General features: G+C 44.4%; 1 protein-coding gene and 2 long non-coding RNA genes across 4 annotated transcripts; 2 read left to right on the top strand and 1 right to left on the bottom strand.

The window, feature by feature from the left end:
- Window positions 1-1142: 1142 nt before the first annotated feature.
- LOC138241873 (uncharacterized) lies at window positions 1143-2413 on the bottom strand. Its single transcript, XR_011191143.1, has 2 exons — window positions 2351-2413; window positions 1143-1548 (listed from the first exon to the last, which is right to left on the bottom strand). It is a non-coding gene; the product is annotated as an uncharacterized lncRNA (long non-coding RNA).
- Window positions 2360-4755, top strand: dand5 (DAN domain family, member 5). Its single transcript, XM_069195912.1, has 2 exons — window positions 2360-3146; window positions 3820-4755. Exons 1-2 carry the CDS (start codon window positions 2676-2678, stop codon window positions 4111-4113), a joined length of 765 nt encoding a protein of 254 aa, XP_069052013.1. The 5' UTR covers window positions 2360-2675; the 3' UTR covers window positions 4114-4755.
- A 719-nt stretch (window positions 4756-5474) lies between these two features.
- Window positions 5475-10006, top strand: LOC107077589 (uncharacterized). Of its 2 annotated transcripts, none has more exons than XR_001478591.2 (5): window positions 5475-5635; window positions 6575-6620; window positions 7447-7534; window positions 8329-8545; window positions 9900-10006. It is a non-coding gene; the product is annotated as an uncharacterized lncRNA (long non-coding RNA). The 2 variants fall into 2 exon arrangements; XR_001478590.2 differs by lacking the exon at window positions 5475-5635 and adding an exon at window positions 5641-5723.
- Window positions 10007-19900: the final 9894 nt, after the last annotated feature.

The following is a 19900-nucleotide window of genomic DNA, read 5'->3' as shown; positions in this document are numbered from 1 at the left end:
ATCTGTGACCAGTTCAAATACCACACATTCCAGGTCGAGCTTTAATGTTTATTCCAATATCAGCTCGCAGTTCTGATCAGACATGACATGAGCCTGACCTCAGCTGTGAGTGAGTGAGCCCCGCAGGGATCTGTGCACACCAGGGAGAGGGCAATAGATAAGATCACTTTATTGGCCATATACAATTTATTGCATTAGGAATTTGTCTTTTCTCATACCCCAACTCGCTCTCCATGAGACACACAGGTGGGGAGAGAGAAGCTTGTTGTGAGAGTGCAGGGTCAGCCATTTCTATGGCACCCCTGGAGCAGTTGGGGTTAAGGGCCTTGCTCAATGGCCCAACAGAGCAGGATTCCTCTGCCGGCTGTGGGATTTGAAAAGGCAAACTTCCAGCCACAGGCACAGATCCTTAGCCACAGAGCCACCACTCTGCCCCACTATGTTAGGCCCCTTCTTGTTCCTTTTCATAATTAGCTGTGTCAGACAAATTGACCATCGTGTTCCCCAGTACTATCCATTCCAGCTGGATAGCTGGAAATGAAAGCTGGATCACAGCTTTCATTTCCAAGAGCAGGCCTCTGCACAACTCTGATTGTGAGAGTTGGTTTGCTGGGTGAGGGGTCGCTCCTCCCTTCTGTCTCACCAATACGGCCACCTCTGGGACAAAAGTTGTCCTGTTGTTTCTTACTCAAAATAAGCCATTTTACCCCCCTGCCAAATTGGGCTGAAGTGAAAAATGTTATTTCTGTGTTAAATCAGTGCACTGCACACAGCTAGTTGAGAGAAAGTTTGAGAAGTGATGAGCTTCCCACCCACTGTCAGTTCTTGTATCTAATGCACATTTCAGATAAAAAAAACCATCACCCTAACATTACTATCATGTTTTTAAACAAAGGAATTCCAAACTCTGCGATTAGAAAATAAACAAAAACAACTCTAGGGCAGAGATATCAAACTCATTTTCTCTCAGGCCCACCGTCTTATGAGGTTTATTCCGACTGAGAGCTGTTACCCAGCCAATCTAATTAACTAACTACAGAACTCCAATTCTTCTAACCTGGCTCCGAGGTGTTTTAATTGTAATGAAGACAGGTGAATGCCGTTTTAAGTCATCAACTCTAAAACTTAAGGAAAGTCCTAAGGAATTTGGAGGACTGTTTTATTGAGCCTTCAAGCTGAAAACCTAGAAGATAACTGTGATCTCCAGGAAGGGAGTTTGAGACACCTGCTGTAGCTACTTGTGTATGTGGGGATCCTGAATTCTCTCGTTTCACACATTCTCTCTCTTTTCTGTAGCTTTCAGTTTCGAAACAAGGAGACCTAAGTCTTGTTTGAGTCATTTAAGAAAACAGGAAATGTTCAAATTAAGATTTAAAATTGTCATTGTCCTCTTCACTCTCTCAGGCCTCTCCTTTCCTCCTTTGCGCTGTACGTTATTCTGTCTCAAAATGAACTCGGTCTATTTCAGTAGGAGGAAAAAATGTCATTTTTCTCTCTCTCTCCCATCTCCCTCGCCTTCGATTTGGGTCTTTAAACTTGTCCTGCAGCCTCAGAAAACAGGAAAAGCAGATTGAAAATCGCCTCATGAAAGAAAACTGTGACATTCGTATTTCTCAGGCAGTTTAGCGATCAAATAATTGCCGTTGATCTGTCATGTCACCAACAAGCGTCACCATCAGTCGTTAGGACTGACTTCATTTACACTCTCTCCAGGTTATTTTAAATTTCGCGCCTGGTCTTTTTTTTTTACAATTTCCTGGCTTATTTGTTTTAACTTTTAGCATAAAAAATCATTCTTTTTGTGACTAATGACAACAACGCGTTCCGTTATCGTCCGTTTCGCTTCTCTGTAAACTAAACTGATCATGATTACAATTTTTCCAGGTATTTCAGTGTGTTTCTTATATTACTCAAAATAAGATGTCGCTTCCTTGCGATTTCGACGTTCATTTACAATTCTTGTTCAGCAAGAATCACTCATCATAGCGAAGGCCTGAAATGGCACAGAGGGAAATCTAATTTACGACTCAGCACAGATTATTTCAGTTATGATCTATCGCATCGATATTAAAGTCGTGTTCTGACGCGCTGAAACCGGGTTTCAACCGTTAGTAAGCACAGTGAAATCTGAGACAACTGCCAAGCCTAATACAGGGCAAGAAATGTCAAAAATGTACAGCTGCCACGCAAAATACCCGTATCGTTTGGACAACGTTTTCGGTACAATATCCACTGTGATCTAGCTGTCAGAGACCAGGCGCTTAACAAACCTGTCTCCCATTAAAAAAAAAACAACACTCATAAAGAAGGGTATTAAAATATAAAATCTTTTGATCGGCTTCATGTCTACCTGTTAAGCAGGTGTCATCTGTGAAGTCCCTGCTACCGCCTGAGCTGTAAGGATGGGAAAATCGACACCCCGGATGACAAGTCAGGTGAAGTTCCTGACCGGGACTGTATATAAACGCCTTGGGCCGCGTCTCTGCCAGAGCTGACAGCAGGGTTACCTCCTGACGTAACCTTGAACCCGTACATCTTAGAGCATATATTACCAAAAGCTTTTTATTTAATATTTAAAAAAAACGGTTTAGCGTTTCCTACGCTTTAAAAAGAGAATCTATTTGTGTAAAGACAGGGTGAACCGGAGAATACGCGGGAAATATAATAAGACAGACATGGTTGGCTTCGCTGACTTTCTGCTCTGCGCCTCCCTGATCGCTGCGGCCGGCGGGTTCCCCCCGAACGCGCTGGAAAGCCTCCTGGCCCGGGAGAGGGAACCGGAGTCGTCGGGAAACGGCCCGGGCTTAGAGGGGGCCGTTCGCGGGACCGTTAGAGTGGTGAAGGTTAGTCCCCAGTTCCTCCGGCAGTCGGAGTTCTTCCGCAGGGGGTCCCACGCCAGGGGCGCCTTGCCTCCGTTCCTGGCGCTGGGCCGGCCGGGGCCCGCTGTCCCCCCCGGCCCGGGCGCTCTGCCGGGTCCCCGGCCCCGCGCCGACGTCAGCGCGGAAGCGGACAACAGGAAGAAGCAGGGTCTCCTCATGTGGAGAGCGGCCATCGAGAAGGGCGACAGCGCGAAGGAGACTTTGGCGCTGCCTGTGAACCTGAAGGAGCCCTCCAAGCAGAGCTGCGCCGCCGTGCCCTTCACTCAGGTAACCGCTGGTCTAGAACACCAAGCTTGCTCCCAATGTGGAAATGGCGGTGTTTACACGGACCTGTCATGGGAACGTCTTTGTTTTCGAATTGAATTTCATAAGGCACACTGCTTGTTGATAGTCCCCTATTAAGAATAGATTGACTGATTAAAAGGAAAACAGTGACTAAATTATTTTGTCATCGTGCTTCTGCAAACAGTAATTCATGAACTGAGGGGGGTCCTTGTCGTTAGAATACTAAATGGCTGAAGAGGTGAAAGGCTGAAATGTAATTTTTATTTCTCAATATTTATTCTTGAGACGAATGTTATAGGTCAAGCTCAGTCACACTGTGCTGTAAAAAGTGAAATATAGCTCCTATAGAAATGCACAAGTGCACTAAATTCGGATAAGTGTTCAGTTTAAAATTAAATTCAAAAAGCCCCCCACAAAATTAGATTAAAAAAGTTTTGTGCTGCAAAACCTTAGACAATTTATTTTGACTAATGGGTTACAGCAATGGTCATACCACAGAAATCCAGTTAAGGATGGATATGAAGCGCTCTAAACAGCAGTGGGGGCTTGAAATTTCACAATCCATACCTTAAAGATGAAAGCAAACGGGTAAAAACGACCTGTGTTTAGGATTGGTAGTGATGGTACTGTATGTCTGAACCGTTACTTTTGCCAGCGGGTGACAGCTGCCGGATGCGAGACCGTCACCGTGCGCAACCAGCTGTGCTTCGGCCAGTGCACCTCGCTGTACGTCCCGCCGGGGGGGGAGGCGGCGGGGACGGGCCCCCTCTCGGCGGCCTGCTCGCGCTGCGGCCCCGCGAAGAGCCGGCTGGTGCTCGTGCCGCTGCGGTGCCTGGGGGCGGTCGCCCACCGGGAGCGGCGCGTGCTCCAGGTGGAGGAGTGCAGGTGCGAGACCCGCAGCGCGGACGACGGCGTGACCTCTCGCGGGACCCCTCACCTCCTGCACTAGACGGCTTCGGCGACGCGCGCTTGTGCCGCAGGGAGGAAAGGCTCCTGTTATCAACAGTCAACAGCCCCGAACTGCTCCGAGCAAATTCATTTCAAACTGAAGTCCAGCGACACGGCTAACAAGTGTCCGTTTTTGACTGTGTTGTATTCTGTACCTTAACGCTTGAACCGTCCGTGCGTTTGATCCTGCTCGAGTAGGTTCTCGGAATTGTTGTCTTTAATGTCTTTTGTTAGGTGCTGTCTAAAGTTGTACTGACAATGGATATTTTATCCAGTATGTTTTAATGAGCTCATGACTTGCAGCTTGATAGAGATAAGCTGTGAACTTTAATGGAGTGCCTTAATAGCTTAAGGTGTAATACTGTGCGTTTTTCTCATGTGTGTGGCTCTATGAAAGCGTAACTGTAGAGCCCCCTTGTGTAAGCTCTTAGCGTTGCATTTAAATTGTACAGAATTTGAGTTCTGTCTGTATATTTTGGTAATGTACTTGAAATGTTAAGAAAATGCAATGCATTGTTTGTCATGTTGGGTCGATGCCAACGCAAAGCACATTTTAATGTTCTTCAAGATGACTTTATTCTTAAGACGTGTGTCAAAGGACTACGAAATATAGGTCTTATATGAATATAAGGTCTTGTTAAATAAAGCACATTCATTTAAAAACGAATTGGTGTGGTGTTCCAATAGAGAGAATCAGAGTAAAATATAAAAGCAATTGCCTATATGGTTTCTTTATCCAGAGTTACAAACAATTTGTAGAATGGTTTAAAGCAAAGCTGTACGAGTAAAGTAATTCATAATGCGATCAACCAGCCTCAGAGCTGAAATGGGTTCATCATAATAATCAATTGCATCACATTCTCACCATTTGTTCAAAACAACGAAGGATGCTTGACTTTCGGGTCACATGAGGCGTTATTAATTTTCGGAACAAGTCATTAGCACGCTGTGCGCATTGCTACCACCACACCCGACCCCGACCTCGGCGCCCGTGAAGACTGATCCAGTTCGGTGAGAGATAAGACGCCAACAGCGCTCAACACTGCACTGTTGGCGTACCATTGGTATTTTAATAAATGAAGTTATTAACTTTGTTGACCTTGTTGTGATATTCTTGTTACAATCACTGATTATTATTATTACCAAATTTCAGGAAAAAGCCATCACCAGTAACAGGGCTTCATCGCTCACTTGTTTCAAGACCGCAATCTCCTGTGAGTGAACGGCATTTATGTAAGCCGAAGGATAATCTATTCATTAAACATTGAGTCGACAGAACAAAAGCTTCACCTTTTGGTGGTGTTGCGAGTAGGAAAATGGTCCACAATGCCTTGCGAGGACGCCATATTATCGGGTTTTCAACTGGAATATTTAAAAAATAGACCGTTTACTGACCGCAAAGTATCATATCAGTCCTTTATAATTTCAGAATTTTATGAAAATTATTTGTCTCGCCATGAATCAAAATTTAAATGGGCAAATGATTTTAGCAGCAACCTTGTCATCTCAGTAACGTCACTTCGGTAAGTTCCCGCCTTTTCTAAGCTTAAGTACTGTATAATGGGCAAATAATTTTAACACCAACCTTGTCATCTCAGTAACGTCACTTCGGTAAGTTCAAGCCTTTTCTAAGCTTACGTTAAGACAAACATTGCATTATCATGTTATACCCAGGGTAAATTAAAATTGACAGCATTATTTCACCGTTTCACTTGTAAATAATCTAACGAGTATTTAATGTTCTGCGTTCATTTTTACATTCTATCGAACTGACGTATTATTAGGACAATATTCATTAGACATTTTTGTCTTACTATGGGTAGTGTTTCCTCTAAAATGCAAAGGTATTCTATTGCGTTCTAAGAAACCAAGGCAAAATCTTCCTGTCTTAAAAATAAATACCAGTATCAATGCAGTGATTTTAGGTCCTTTATGAAGTGTATTTCCTCTAAAAACGAGTCTTCGTTTTGATGTCATAAATTTATTAAGTTCGAAAACGTGAGTAAAAATTAGAGCTTCCTTGTTTTTTTTCATTGAGCCTTCAGAAATGTATCAACCTTCAGATGGGTAAACTATTTTGATGGAGAAGGATTAATACCTGCACGGTGAGCACAATGTGAATTAAAAACTGATGGACAGCGATTTCAGGTGTGGGGTTCACCTGTATAGACCAGGTTGGTCCAGGCCTGCAGAGTGAGTGTAGATATAATCCCCAGCAGCATGTTCTGGGTCTGCTCTGGGGTCTCTTCCCAGTAGGACATACCCCATACACCTCCAGCAGGAGGCGCTTGGGGGTCAACAGATGCCCAACAGAACCACCTCCACTGGGTGCTCTCGATCTAGAGGAGCAGAGACTCTACTCCAAGATCCTCCTGGAGGGCCGAGCTACACACCCTGTCACGGAGATGAAGCCCAGCAGCCCAATGGAGAATTATCATTTATTAATTATTTCAATTTTCTAGGTCTCCATGAACCAACGGCACCTGAGGAACTGGGAGACGCTTAGACGTGAGTTCAGTTAAACCTAGAAGCAGCTGGTGTAGCTTGATAAGAGATGAGCTGTAGACACACTGGCCCTCCAAGGACCAGGACTGGAAAATCCTTGAACAGAAACGTTTCATCAGAAGGACTGAGGGGAGGGAAGTTACCGCAAATGTGTGTGTGACAGAGATTTCTCTATCTAGACCCCTAGATCTCCTTCTGTTTGTGAAGTGTATTCTTTTCATCACATAAAGCCTGTTGTGTACATAGACACTAGAACAGATGTTTACTGTATCTTAGACTCTATATGATGTTGAAAGGAGAGGTAGCAGATAATTCTGTGCACATTTGGGTTTGTAAGGTGTTGTCTTACCCATAAAAGCTCCATTACAAGGTTGTTTTCTTAACAGGCTTCTGTGAATGTATAGATACCTCAAAATACAAGTTTCACGATTAGTTTCTGAAGCTGACTGCTAATAAAACCTATGCAAATCTAGTTGTTCAGGTGTTTTGTTTCTGCCTCTACGTTTTCGTTGGTTATCTTTCCATGCAAAAAACACACTTTTAGGCAGCTCTCCATTAGAGAGCCTTTCCACTAAGCATCTCCTGTTTCTGCTGGGAATCCTTGGAACATATTGATTAAATAAGTAATGTTAATCGATAAAGGGGGCTTCTGTTCTCAAACGATTGAAGCATATTAAATGTTTAAAATAATTTTAGTTGTACGTTTGGTAAAAGAATGTTAAGGAAACCTATTTTTTAACAGTCTTCTTTATAATGGGTTAATCATGGTGGACAGTAGTTATTTCAATTGTGCATGTCCTGATTGCATGCAGTTTGATAATTCTCTCAGGTATTGACTGCGATCATCCCCTCTGACGGCTGTGGACACTGGAGGCAGCCGTTGCCGTCGCTTGACAGGGAGGACCCAGGCACTGAAGGTGGGAATCGCCTCGCTGTGCTCGTCAGCTGGAAAGCCAGCTCGGGCTTGGGGCTCATCACAGTACTGAGCGGCCGTTCAGCAGGGCCTAGCGGAGCATGAGGGTGAGCAGGTGGCTCTGGAGCGAAAGGGCAGGGCAGGCTGCACAGCGCTGGGGAATAAGCACAGTTGGGCTCGGAAGGCCACTTTGAGGAGGAGGGGGGGGGCAGCTCAAGGGCTTTTGTGCTTCTGCTTAGTTTTTCGATCTTTCGTTTCTGTTCGAGATGCCCAACAAATGGGAAGACCTGAGTGCAGTCCTTACTGGGACAGACGCTGTGGCTTTGTGCTCTCTCCTGGGTGAAGTACTGCGGGATCATTAAAGGTGCACTCGTCCCAGTGGGGATGGTAGTGCGCAGAGGCTCCGTGTGGCTAAGTACAGATTTAACACAAGCTAGAGAGCGTTTGTGACTATATCTATGCAAAAGACTTACAACGGAGCAATATACAGTCTCATGTCCTAAAAAAATAATTAGCTGGATGTAGTGGACCATACAAAGCGGAATCTGCGGAATTGCTCAAGTTCTAAGTAATGTATTTCAATTAGAGAATAATTCAAATAAGTTATAGTTAATAAGTACTAATTTGAATTGTGATAGGATTTGTGGAGACAAAAAAGGCATCTTTTGGCCTCTTTCTTTTTTATATTCATCCCAAAGCACTTGAATCCATAAGAGAAAAGGCAGTGTTTGTGAAATCTATGGATATGTGTTCGAGTTGTTTTCCTAATTAATTTGAAGTAAACCTTAATTTCTCTAGATAAAACCATTCCGGACACAGCCTGGATGCTAGCAGACCTCGTTGTCCTGCTGGCAGGTTCGGAATGGGGGGCCCCCACTTCGTGACCAGAGGGACTCGGTGCACCTGAGCCACGCTGTGCCCCTGGCCTGGCACTGACGTCACGGGCAGCTCGACTCTGACCTTCTGCGGAGGAGCCCAGGAGTACAGCCCCACGCCTCCGAAATGCCATGCTGAGGTCAGCGCCGCTAATCTCCGGATAACCACCTGCGCTAGAAACGCACAACCGCCTGGCGTCCGTGGGCGAGGGGGAGCCCCTGGGGAAGAACCTCTCTGTCTGTCCTCAGGCTAGTCCGCTCTGGCCTTCCTAGTGGAGAGGTCTGTGCAGCATCCTGGCATGCCTCCCTGCCCACTGCAGGCCCAGTGCTGGGCCTGCGTGCATGCCTGGGCGCTTGTCTGCTTGGCTACTTTCCCTCCAGCATTCCTTGCTTGCGATGATCTGTTTCTTGATATCGCAGTCCTTTTTTAAAAACAGTGTATTGAAGATCTGTAGCTTCAAAGAACAAGATTTTTCTTGAAAAGGAAATCCATTTCTTTCCATCTCTTTTTCTGGCAGTTGTAAACGTCATCCTATAAAAAAAGGTAGGATGCACTTTCTCCTTTGTTTGCAGCATTACTGTAGTCTGCGCACCAATTCAGACAATTGGAGAACAAAAACAAGAGTAGCTCAGGACTCAGAGATGAGTCCTTGGGCTCCGTTCACAAGACTTTTCAGGGTCAGTTAGAGAGCTGAACTTCTTAAGAATTTCCTATATTTTACAAGTGGTTGTGGCTCAGGCCAGAAACACTGTGACATCTGTCTTGGTGTATCCAATTGCTCAGTGGCTGGGATTTGGTTTGCACCAGTTAGCTCACTGTAGATGTGTCCCACAAGCTCTGAGGGTTTTAACTGTTCTGTAATGGCCAGTCCCCAAGGTCACAGCTAATGGAGTTACTCCTGGCCTAGAAAACTGCTGTCCCTTCTCCTGGGTTGAACAGAGGCTCTGGAGAGCATTTAGAAAGAAAACTGAGAATGTTTTAGCAATGGAAGTGCAGCTCCTGAGTGTGTCCATATGGCCACCAATTAAACATTTAAACCGCTTACATTTAACACCGAGACGCGTTCTTTTGCATTTCAGTTGCGCTGTTGCCTTGCACTTTATTAAGTGAGTGAGTGAATGCGGAGTGGGGAAGTGGCAGCCCCATGACGCTTCTTCTTCACCATGTTGCCAAAACCGCTCTTAATGCCCCCGTTTGGAAGTTCTGAAGTGTCTTTGCAGGGACTTTTTGAAAGGGAAACCTGTTACTACAGGAGCACTTTGTCTGTGATAAGGGGTGCAAGTGCACCCTACTTGGGACTGTTTTATTCTAATACTCTGTACTTCGGAGGTGGTTTTTGTCTTTGTAGTAACAGGTGAATAGTATGTACTTTCCTCCACAGGATTTTGCTGGTTTAAGAAAAGTTTCATTTTGGGTGCATGGGGAGTTGTGTTGTTCTGAATGATTTATTCTTACCTGTGTGTTCTGAGGTGTTTTGGGCTTTTTGGTTCCAGGTCTTCCTGAAGGCTTTAAGCGGAATGCCTGTTTCTGGCGGACAAATGGTGCCTGTTTCCGGTGGATAGGATCCCATTCTGAGCTTTGCAAAACCTGGGGAGAAAGAGAGGCGTTTAAAATCGTGTGAGTTTTCATGCAGTGGAATCAGAACTGTGGCAAAGTGAGTTTGCAGTGGTAAGGGCAGAGAAAGTATGCTGCTGTCTTTGCTACAGACTTTGAACCTGAGACTCTTAGTGTCTTGGAATAACTGTGTAGTGAGGATTTTCCCGTGAATGAAGTGAGACCCTATTCTTCTTTAGTACTCGTCAGCATCTGCTCCTGTATATAGCACTGGCTTACAACAGCTGTAATGGTGCTTTTGCAATACTTGATCTTGGCTTTTATGTTCTGCTGCTTGGGCATCCAGGTATATTGAAGCCTGTGGAATGCAGCCCTGACCTTCTAAAGAGTCGAGGTGAATCACAAGTGGTGCTTGAGAAGGGCTGTTGACAGTCTCCTTGTCGTGAAGGAAGAGACGCTGCAGGCCTGCTGTAAGCTTTGGTTGGTTTCCTAGCAGTGAAGTTTCTTTGCTGGAATGTGGTATCCTTCTGCAGACTTCCATATTTGCAAAGGCTGAGTTAAGTAAAACAGTATAATGAAATCCCTTATTTTGTACTTCTAATTAGAGTGAAAAGATGCATGCCTATGCAAGAGTTAAACTGCAGGTGGCGGTCTTTTCATGTGCTTTACGCTCTCTGAACTAATAGTCAATCACATGTCACTATGTTGGGATCTGACATGAGTCAAGCTAAGGTTCTCTGTAGAGCACATGATGGGCTGCACAGGACACCTGCTACACTGCCCGAGGTGGCTCTGTCTGTGCTCAGCGTGTGACTGTTATCGAAGGTGCCGAGCGAGTTCCTGTTTTTCAGTGCGATAAGTTGATACTGGTTTTTGGTAAAGGTCTAAATATGAGATCTTATTCAGGCAGAAGATGCTGGAGAGTTTCTGAAAAGGCCTCTGTTCAGGAAGGGAGTTCCTATTCTCCTTTAGTACTTCTTAACATCTGCTCCCGTATCAGTACAGAAGTGGCTTATGGCGGTTGTCATGTTGCTATTTGTTGACCTGATCTTGGGCTTTATGTTGTGTAGCTGGGGCTTACATATATATTAAGCCTGTGGAATGCAGCCCTAGCCCTCTAAAGAGGTGAGGTAAATCGATTCTCCCAAAAGTCCCACCTCCCCTGATCCCCCGTTCTTCGATAAATGACATGTGAGTCGCCATCACTCCGTAAGGTACTGTAATTCTGTGGGTTTAGGGCCGCATGCTGTAACCCCGGGGCCCCAGCGCGAGTCTTGAAACTGCACAAACTGGCTGTCTCACAGCTGCTGTTTGTGGCTTGGCTTCCAAACTCCCTGCGTTTTTAACATTATTATCATTCAGCATTCAGAACCTGGCAGAGGAAGGTGCCAGCTTAGGGACATAGAATTACTCCCAGAATGACAAACAAAACAGTGTAAAAAGCAAAAAAAGGATATTGACGAATGAATCTGGCATACAGGCAGCGCAATTTAACACATTTGTTCATTTTCAAGACCAAAAAAACAACAACAAAAAGAGTTTTCTTTTAGAGACAAAAAGCACCACTGCATCCGCTGAGTCTAAAAATAATCGCCCCACAGTGCGTTTGTCTCATGATATGAAGTCCTTCCTTGTAAAACCTGTGGAAATCTTTAGAAAATGAGTTGGCATTAATGTGTGTTACGAAGTAGATCATAATGTTGATTTAGCTTTATTAATTACAGTGCCTCTGACTCAATTGCTAGATGCCAACTACATTTGGTTGCCCAGAAAGAGAAAAATAATGCCTGCTTTATGCCCTCCTGGTTCTCAGACAACAGATCTGCTGGGATTTGACAGGAGTTGTGGGTGTTCTTGATCAACAACTTTCTAATTTGTCTCTCATTTGCATGATTCGGTTATGATGAGCTGGAGAAAATTAATCCGAGAGCAAACCCGTAAAATTTAATGCAAAAAAAACAACACTTTTTGTTCTGACCTGGCTGTGCCGTCCTGGATAGTGACTAAACCTAATCATGGACCCTGATGCGTTTTTAATAACGAAGAAGGTCGCTCACCTGCACAACGGCAGTTTCGCTCAGAAGCGGCACGTGATCGAGTGATTCCACAGCCCATTGAAACGCATATCTATCTGTGTTTCCAAACTTGCCCTTTATCTATGCTTTGCTGCAAAAGCTGTTGATATGGCTACAAACCTGTCAGCAGACATGATTTTTCTTTCCTAACTGTCCGTTTTTACTGTGCCATTCTTTTCCCACATTCACAGATCTCTGTTTCGGGCAGTCAGGAGCCATAGTCAGCAGTGCAGAGGGGTGGTTAGTGGTCCTGTACGCCAGTCTGAAAGGTTGTGGGAACACAGCTTGTGCGCCCTCAAGCAGATGCAAGAGAAGAATACTCAAGTGAGGTTCTTCTTTTACTCTGGTCAGTGCCCTGCTGTGGTAATGGGTACAGATGTAAATCACTTTGAATGAAAAGGCAGTCAAGTAAATATTAATAAAGGTGAAACCTTGGCACAAATACTGTGGTAGTGCTAAGGGGAGAACATCTACTCTTACAGTACAGGCTGTACAGGCTTTAAAGGCAACCCAGCATGAGTGCTAGAGAGAACTAATTTTAGAGTTTTAAGTTTTAAGTCTGGACACAACTGCAGTTCTCTTGTCATCCTGTAAGGCACAGTTCATGCAGGAATGATCACTAGTTTTTCATAATGGACAAGACGCACTCTAGAGACCCTTATGCCGCTTGACTTCCATTTTCCTTTTAGAGTTATCCAGCTGTAAGCTTTCAGCCTCTTGTTCCCTGATTTTTTTTTTTCATTCCTGGTTGTAGAAGTCAGTAGGTGCAGAATGAGCTTGTTGTTATAATTACGGTCTCGAATCGATGGTAAAAAATACATGAATTTCTGTCTTGCCAAATGGCCCACTTGAAACCCTCTTAAAGGCATTTTTGTTTGGAGGAGAACAGGAAGGAGAGGCTGCCAGGTCTTGGTTGGTAGGAGTGTGGGGGTTGGGTGGTGGTGCGGCCACAGGAGAGCTGGGAAACGGTGCTTTTAAATGGTTTATAATAAATGCATTGAGTCCCTGTATCTTTCCGTGTCACAAAAGCAGCCTTTGCATTGTAATGCCTCCCTGAGACTGCTGTAGAAGGGAAGGAGGAGGGAGGCTGGGGTTGTGGAAGAAAACCGTCTTTAGAATTAATCAATGTGGAAGTGAGGCAAAAACGCACTTGATAAAATACTCATGAATACATGCTTTCCTAAATGAGATGCTTCTCGAGTGAGCTGAGAGAACTTTTCCTCTTGGTCTGAAATGTAACATGCGAGATGTGCAGGGCTGCTTCAAAATCCACCTCCTACACACATTTCACACTAAAAGAGGTAATGCAGTTTTCAAAGTTAAGGCCATATATCGCTCCAGACTTTAATTTGTGCACAAGCTGGGCATGTCCGATAACTAAGCCATCTTTTTGGTACTTCGCTGTTTCCTAAAATGAGTTGCAGATGCATCATAGCAGATCTGCTAGCATGTTCATGCATAAGAGCTTCAAGAAGCATTCAATCAAAGGATGCCCTCAACGTTTCTTTCTCATTTCATTGATCCCAAAACTTTGTTCATCCCATGGAATCTGCCTCCATCCCATGGCTGGGCAGCTTGTTGTACACATCCACCACAACTCTTTGTGTAAAGATGTAAATGTACCATCGTGCTTCACTGTTGATCATGAAGAGGTCCACTGGGTTGTTTTTATCCCCCCCATGGATATTGAATGTTTTTATTCAGGGACTTTGATAATCTTTGTTGCCCATGACTCAATATTGAATCTTTCTCTGTAGATACAGAGGATATGCTCAACCTTTTGTAAGGGACCCCTCGTTTAATCTCCAGATTGACTTTGACTCTTGCTGAGAAATTAATAGAATTTGAACTACAAGAGCATAGGAAATTGGCAGTGAACGTCCTCAAATGCTGCAGATTAGACAGGTCATTCAGCACCCTGAACAAAGCCTGTGACAAATTAAAGCCTTATTGGGTTCATCAGGCCATGTGATGTTATTACAGGAGCTGTCAGGCTTTATATACTTGCATGCAGTTTTTTCTATGGTACTGTTTACTGTAAGAGGCAGCAGTAATTAGGGCTCTGGACTCTGCTGTAATGTCATGGGTACAAAGTCTGAGTGTGACTGTGCCCTTAAATAAGGTGGTTTTGGATAAAAAAGCTTAATTTGGGGAAATTTGTTCTTAATTATATCTGGGCTTGTGCATGTATCTTTTTCATGATTTATTATCTCCTGATGTTGCAGCTTCAGGAATTATTCTGGCCTAAATTTGTCAGGTCAAAATTTAGGCCAGAGTTTCAGAAAGACAGTCTCTTCCTAATCATTCAGATAAGAGCTGCACTAAATGCATAATTAAAGTTTAACCCTCTGAGAGTTATCCACCTTGTTCTTAGAATCTTCCAATGTAAAGTCATCAGTAGTTACTGATGATCAACATCACTGACTACTGTATCTGACTAATTTTTCCATTGTCTATCAGTTGACGTAATGTAGCTTTTTTCTGTCGTTTCACCTTTGACTTGAGGACCATCATTAGCTTCACGAGAGATTCAAGCTGAGCCGCACCGTTGCTGCCACTCTGATCTGGTTGTGAGCTAACCCCCCATTACTCGCACATGAGCTGAACTGCTTTACTCGAGACCTCCCAGTAAACAGCTTTGCATTCCCCAGGATACATCCCAACACATCGCAGTGGGCTGCGTGTCTCCACGCAGAGTGAGGAAGCGGGGGGAGGGGGTGTGCGTTTTGTGTGTGTGTGTGTGGTGGGGGCGGGGGAGGATGCAGGTGGCACAAAGCTGGCACGGGCTCGTCCCCTGTCCCGGGCTTGCCAGCACCATCTGTCATCAGCACGAACATCTGCAGCCCAAGGTGCCCTTGTCACCCAATGTTAAAGTTACGAGTTTGGCATCTCCATTAGAACAACACCAACCACAATCCAGAAAGGGAAAAAGCCCCTCGCAAACTACGTCAAAATAATAGTGCCACTTTGAGAAGGACGCCTCAGCTGGACTGCCGATAAACCCTGTGCAATTTATTCTTAACGCCGCGCCGATCTCTCTGTGCCAAATGCTGCTCGCTCACTCCCTGTTCCCCTCCCTTTCCCTGCCTTGTTGAAGGCTGTCCTATCTGTGTGTGCGCGTGTGTGTTTTTTAAAGCTGTCTTCTCTTCCAGATTTTTTTCCCTTCATGGCTTTTCCAAACAGATGGCATCTCTGCTGCTTTTTATTTATTTTTTCAGTCTCTCACCCGATTTTTTTTTCCCCAAATTATTATTCTTTTGAGCCAAGCAGGTGTGCGACTAAACTCTCGAGCTGTGCACCTGTCTTCCTGTTTTTTGTGGAAAGCCATGCTGCGTCTTGAGAACAGAAGTGTTTTTTTTCCGCTGTCTTTTCATATTTCCGTGCGCCCGTGTGCAGAGATGCAGGGCGGCTCCCAGCACCTGCAGCGCATCCTGTTCGATGTGTTTTGTTTTGCTGTAGTTGTGCTCCTGAGCTGTGTTTTGTTTTAGTTTTGTATTTTATTGTTTTGAGAGAGAGCTCGAGGATGGACTCGTCGTAGGTTTTTGTTTTGATTCCTAAAAAACTATTCATAGACCAGAGTGTGCGAATGGGTGTACCAGGCTGTCTGACCACAGGGTTTCCTGCCAGTATTCTCCAATTTTGTTCTGGATGTACCGCCTTCTTTGGCAAGTGGTTAATTGGCTGCCTGTGCCAACCGGATTGTGGCTTTTTTTTTGTAGTCGAGACCAAAACCTGCAGAGGGGCGACACATCTGGTGCGGCCGTCAATGTGGCTGCCTCGTAGCCCCAGGCTCCTGGGTTCAATTCTGCTCTGCCCACGGCAACTGTCTGTGTGGAGCCTGCATGTTCTCCTCTGTTTTTTCCTTCTATCTCCCAAAGACAGGCAGGTGAGGTTTGATTGGCTATTCGACATTGCCCCCTGGAGCAAGTGGCTTGCTCCCAGTTTGACCAGTACTGCTTCTGTGACTAAGGTGGAGAAAGCGGGTATGAGGAGCCACTCGGCTTCCTCTTATTTGTGACCATACTGATGTTCTGAACGAATGCTGCCTCAATTCATAGCTTTAGGCTGCTGTTATGTTATTATTGTAGCAGCAAAAGGCATGACCACTAGTGAGACAAGTACCTAGTGCATTCAGCAGGCACTTCTTTACACACAGCGGGGGAGGTGGCTGGAAAAGCCTGCCCAGTCACGTTCTTGATGGACTTCCTTGATCCTTCAAGATATACTGTAGCTGCACAAGATCCTCGGGTCAGTAAGCTGGTACCAACCAAATAAGCATAACAGGTTGAAGCCCTCTGTCCATGTGTATCTTATGCACTTATGAATGAATATGCATCTGTTCTGTAGGTACAGTTTTTGAGATTGTGTTTTTACTTCTGTTACGGAGAAAATCCCAATCTTACACAAGAAGCAAAATGTGTTTTTGAAGTCTTGTAATTTTATGTAGTATTGAAGAAACTGATGTCTGAAGTTTTTTTGGCCCTTAATTTAATCTTCAGATATTTAATTCAGTGAAGACTAGTTCTAAAGGAATGCACCTATGTATTTAGCACTGCATCTCATAAATATTGTACATGCATATGAAAGTACACTGGTTCCCTTTATATAAACTATATATACTTGTTCCCACTGTATATATATCATAGTGCTATACAGTATATGTGCTGCCAGTCTGTTAGTAGAGCTTACTGCTTTGCAGTTTTCTCCTCAGCGTTTCTTAGGCACCACTTCGCTGACATGTTCTGTGGACGATATGGGCAGTCCCTTTGGGATTTTGGGATATGTGGGATTGCCCATCATCTCCACTGGTGGTGAGTGCTGGGAAGCGATTTCACCGGGCGGTGTTGCAGACAGGCTGGGAGTCCTCGATATGGTTTTTGCGGGTTTTGCTCTGCCGATTCCTCTGAACACTCATCCTGAGACTCGCTCGTGCTGAGTGTCTGGTCTGGTAATGGCTTGTAATTCCAAGAAGGACTTCTGTCTGGTCTTATCTACCTGGTGGGGCCCGATTGCCTTGGTAGAGTGGTAACTTAGTGCCCAGTTGAAGTGGTAAAGTATGAGTTGATCTGATGATGTGATGGTAACGGTGCCTTCTCGCAGCTCTTGGGTGCTGGGTTTGATTGGGATTGGGGATGCCTTCAATATGGAGCTTGAATGCTGTGCCTGCATCTTAATGAATGCTCTGCAATGGACTGGTGCGCCATCCAGGGCGTGGTCCCACCTTGAGCCTTCTGAGCCCCAGTTTGGGCTGTTTTTCAGCACTGTCTAATGTGGTTGTGGGTAAGAGATCATGGTCTCTCTAACCGGAGAGAGCAGCAAACGGGTAGATGTTTTTTCTACGAGTAGTCTCAGAGATGCAGCGTGTTTTCCTCCCCGATATTGGTAGCAGAGCTGAGGAATGGCTGTTTTGTACGTGTGACTAGAGCTGCAATAAGTTATTTGATTATTCAGGTGACTTTGTCGGGCTTGAATGACCCTGACTGAGATGATTGATGCTTAAAACTGAAGATCTGTTGCCAGAACTTGTTGATTAATGAGCACCCTGTGGGGAAAAAAGATGGGATGGCTTTAGCTGGCACGAAACAGGAAATTACCTCTTCAAGCACAGTCGTGTCTACTGGGTTGTATTGGTTGACTGCAGGCTAGCATGTAATCATTCTGAAATGGGGTAAACATGGTTTTAGGTCCTTCTGATTAAGAAAATGAGTGCATTGACAGATACTACATGTCATTTGCAAACCTGTTTCTTTTCTACACTATCCTGGTCTCCATATGTTATATAGTGAGCTCATTGGTGGTATTTTAGTGATGTCTGGTAACCTTTGCAAAACTAATGAGCGAGAGGGCAGATCAGTGCTAAGCTGTGCCAATGCAATATTTCGGTACAGTGCAGCAGAAAGTAAACGACCTGCAGTATGGCAACATGGCCACCAGAGGGCAGAGGCAGTTCATATAACAGCATGTGGGCCCAGGGCCTGCCACACTACTGTGGCTGTGTCCTGGAGGTTGAAGCATGTGCACAGATGATTGAAGCTCTGAGCTGGATTACTGCAATGAGATTAAAATACACCACATATAATAATAGCTGGCCTTAAATAATCTCCAGTTTATAATTATCAAACTAGACAAACAACTGCACTCTACCCCGCCTGCCCCTGACGGGAATGCCTTATAGAAATGTTGGCTGTGGTGTACCATAGCTATTCCCACAGGAACACGTCAGTAAAAAGAGAAAGGACACAAGCAGAAGTGCTGTCAGCTGCTTGCTGAAAGCAGTAAAATTACTTTCTGAATGTTTTGCTAGCAGTGTATCTTGTATTCTGTATCATGTACCACTCTTGCAAGACAAAATATATACAGCATCATTAAAAGCATTCAGACCTTTTTTTTGGAATAACAATACAACACATTTTTTTGCAAATGTAATATTTTATGTGGAACCTGAACGCTCGGTCTGAAGACCTCTAAAGAGTGCATGTTGGCAAAAATCTGAGAAGTGAAATTGTTGATTGCATATATATTCAGACCCATGACCTCCATATTTGGTGGAAGCACCTTTGGCAGCAGTTAGCTGCAAATCTTTTGCGTGTCTTCCAGCTTTGCCCACTGGCCTGGTGCTCTTCTTGCCTTTTAGTCTTGGCAGATATGCTCGCACTGTCTGAAATTCCATTTTCATTAATATTATTTTTTCGCTATTTTTGCTTTGACGGTGGAATAGGAATGATTAGGTGTTGTGGAATTAATTGCTGCTTTAAAACAACAAAATGTGAAAAATTAATGGGTATGAATACTTTTGCAAGACACTATTTATTTTTTTAATTGTTTGCGTTATATAGTAGTATCAATGCTATTATAGATTTCGTTTTATTAATACTTTTAGTAAATTTATTGCTAGTAAACTTTAGAAAGATGCTTGAGTATTTTAAATGCAAGGTGTTTCTTTTTTGTGCAAGCTTTATTATTTAGTAAAGGTACTTGTTCAGAGTAGAGGCTCAGCTCTCCAGTCCAGGCAGCCAGTATGGGGTCTCTTTCTATGAGAGGCCTGCAATTGGGATTCCCTCATGGGCTGTGTGGATGGTTCTTCACTTGCCACATAACAGCACTGCACGCCAAAAGGTATCGACAATTTCCAGAGGCCACTGTCAGTCAGTTAGACCTGCGACTCTCCACCAGTCCGTGCTCACTCTACTGCGATCTCTCTGAGCTCTGTTTGAGTTGCGTCTCTCCTCCAGTTTGCACTGACTGCTGGGATCGCCCTGGGATCAGAGCTGTGTCTCCTACAGTTCGGGTGTTTATTGTATACTAAAAACTAAATACTGCTTATTGTAACACAGTTGAACAAACCTTGATTAGCACTGATCTTGGACATCCTAATTTTAATTTAGGTAAGTGATTCCTGTCGACATGATGATCAGAGTCTCTGAAACAGATTTTTCTTATTATCTCTGTTCTCTTTTTTTTTTCCCCCTCCAAAAGAGCAAAATAAGAGCATCAGGAGCAGAAATATTTTAGAAAACAAATCTGTGATTTCTAGGCATGGTGAATTATGGAATCCAACAGTGGAATCCACACCTGTGTTTGCAATCCGTTTGCTCTTCAGGCAGCTGCTCAACTGCTTTTTACGATCACACACACGTGCACACACTTGTCTGTGAAACCATCTGCTGGGTTCGCTGGAAGCCCTCGGTCCAGTTGACTGGGAATCGGAGGTAGCATCTGGAGCGCACGCTGCGCTCTGACCATCCAGCAGGGGCACACACAGATCAAGCTGCTGTACCCCTGAGACTGATAAAAGACAATTTGCAGTGTGCGTTTTTCACCTTGAGGAGCCCTGTTTGTATTAGCACTCAGGAATGTTGTTAGAA

The sequence above is a fragment of the Lepisosteus oculatus genome, chromosome 11 (assembly GCF_040954835.1).
Source record: "Lepisosteus oculatus isolate fLepOcu1 chromosome 11, fLepOcu1.hap2, whole genome shotgun sequence".
Classification (NCBI taxonomy): Eukaryota; Metazoa; Chordata; class Actinopteri; order Semionotiformes; family Lepisosteidae; genus Lepisosteus; species Lepisosteus oculatus.
Note: the sequence above shows the minus strand (reverse complement) of the source record. Positions and strands in the feature narration are given on the sequence as shown.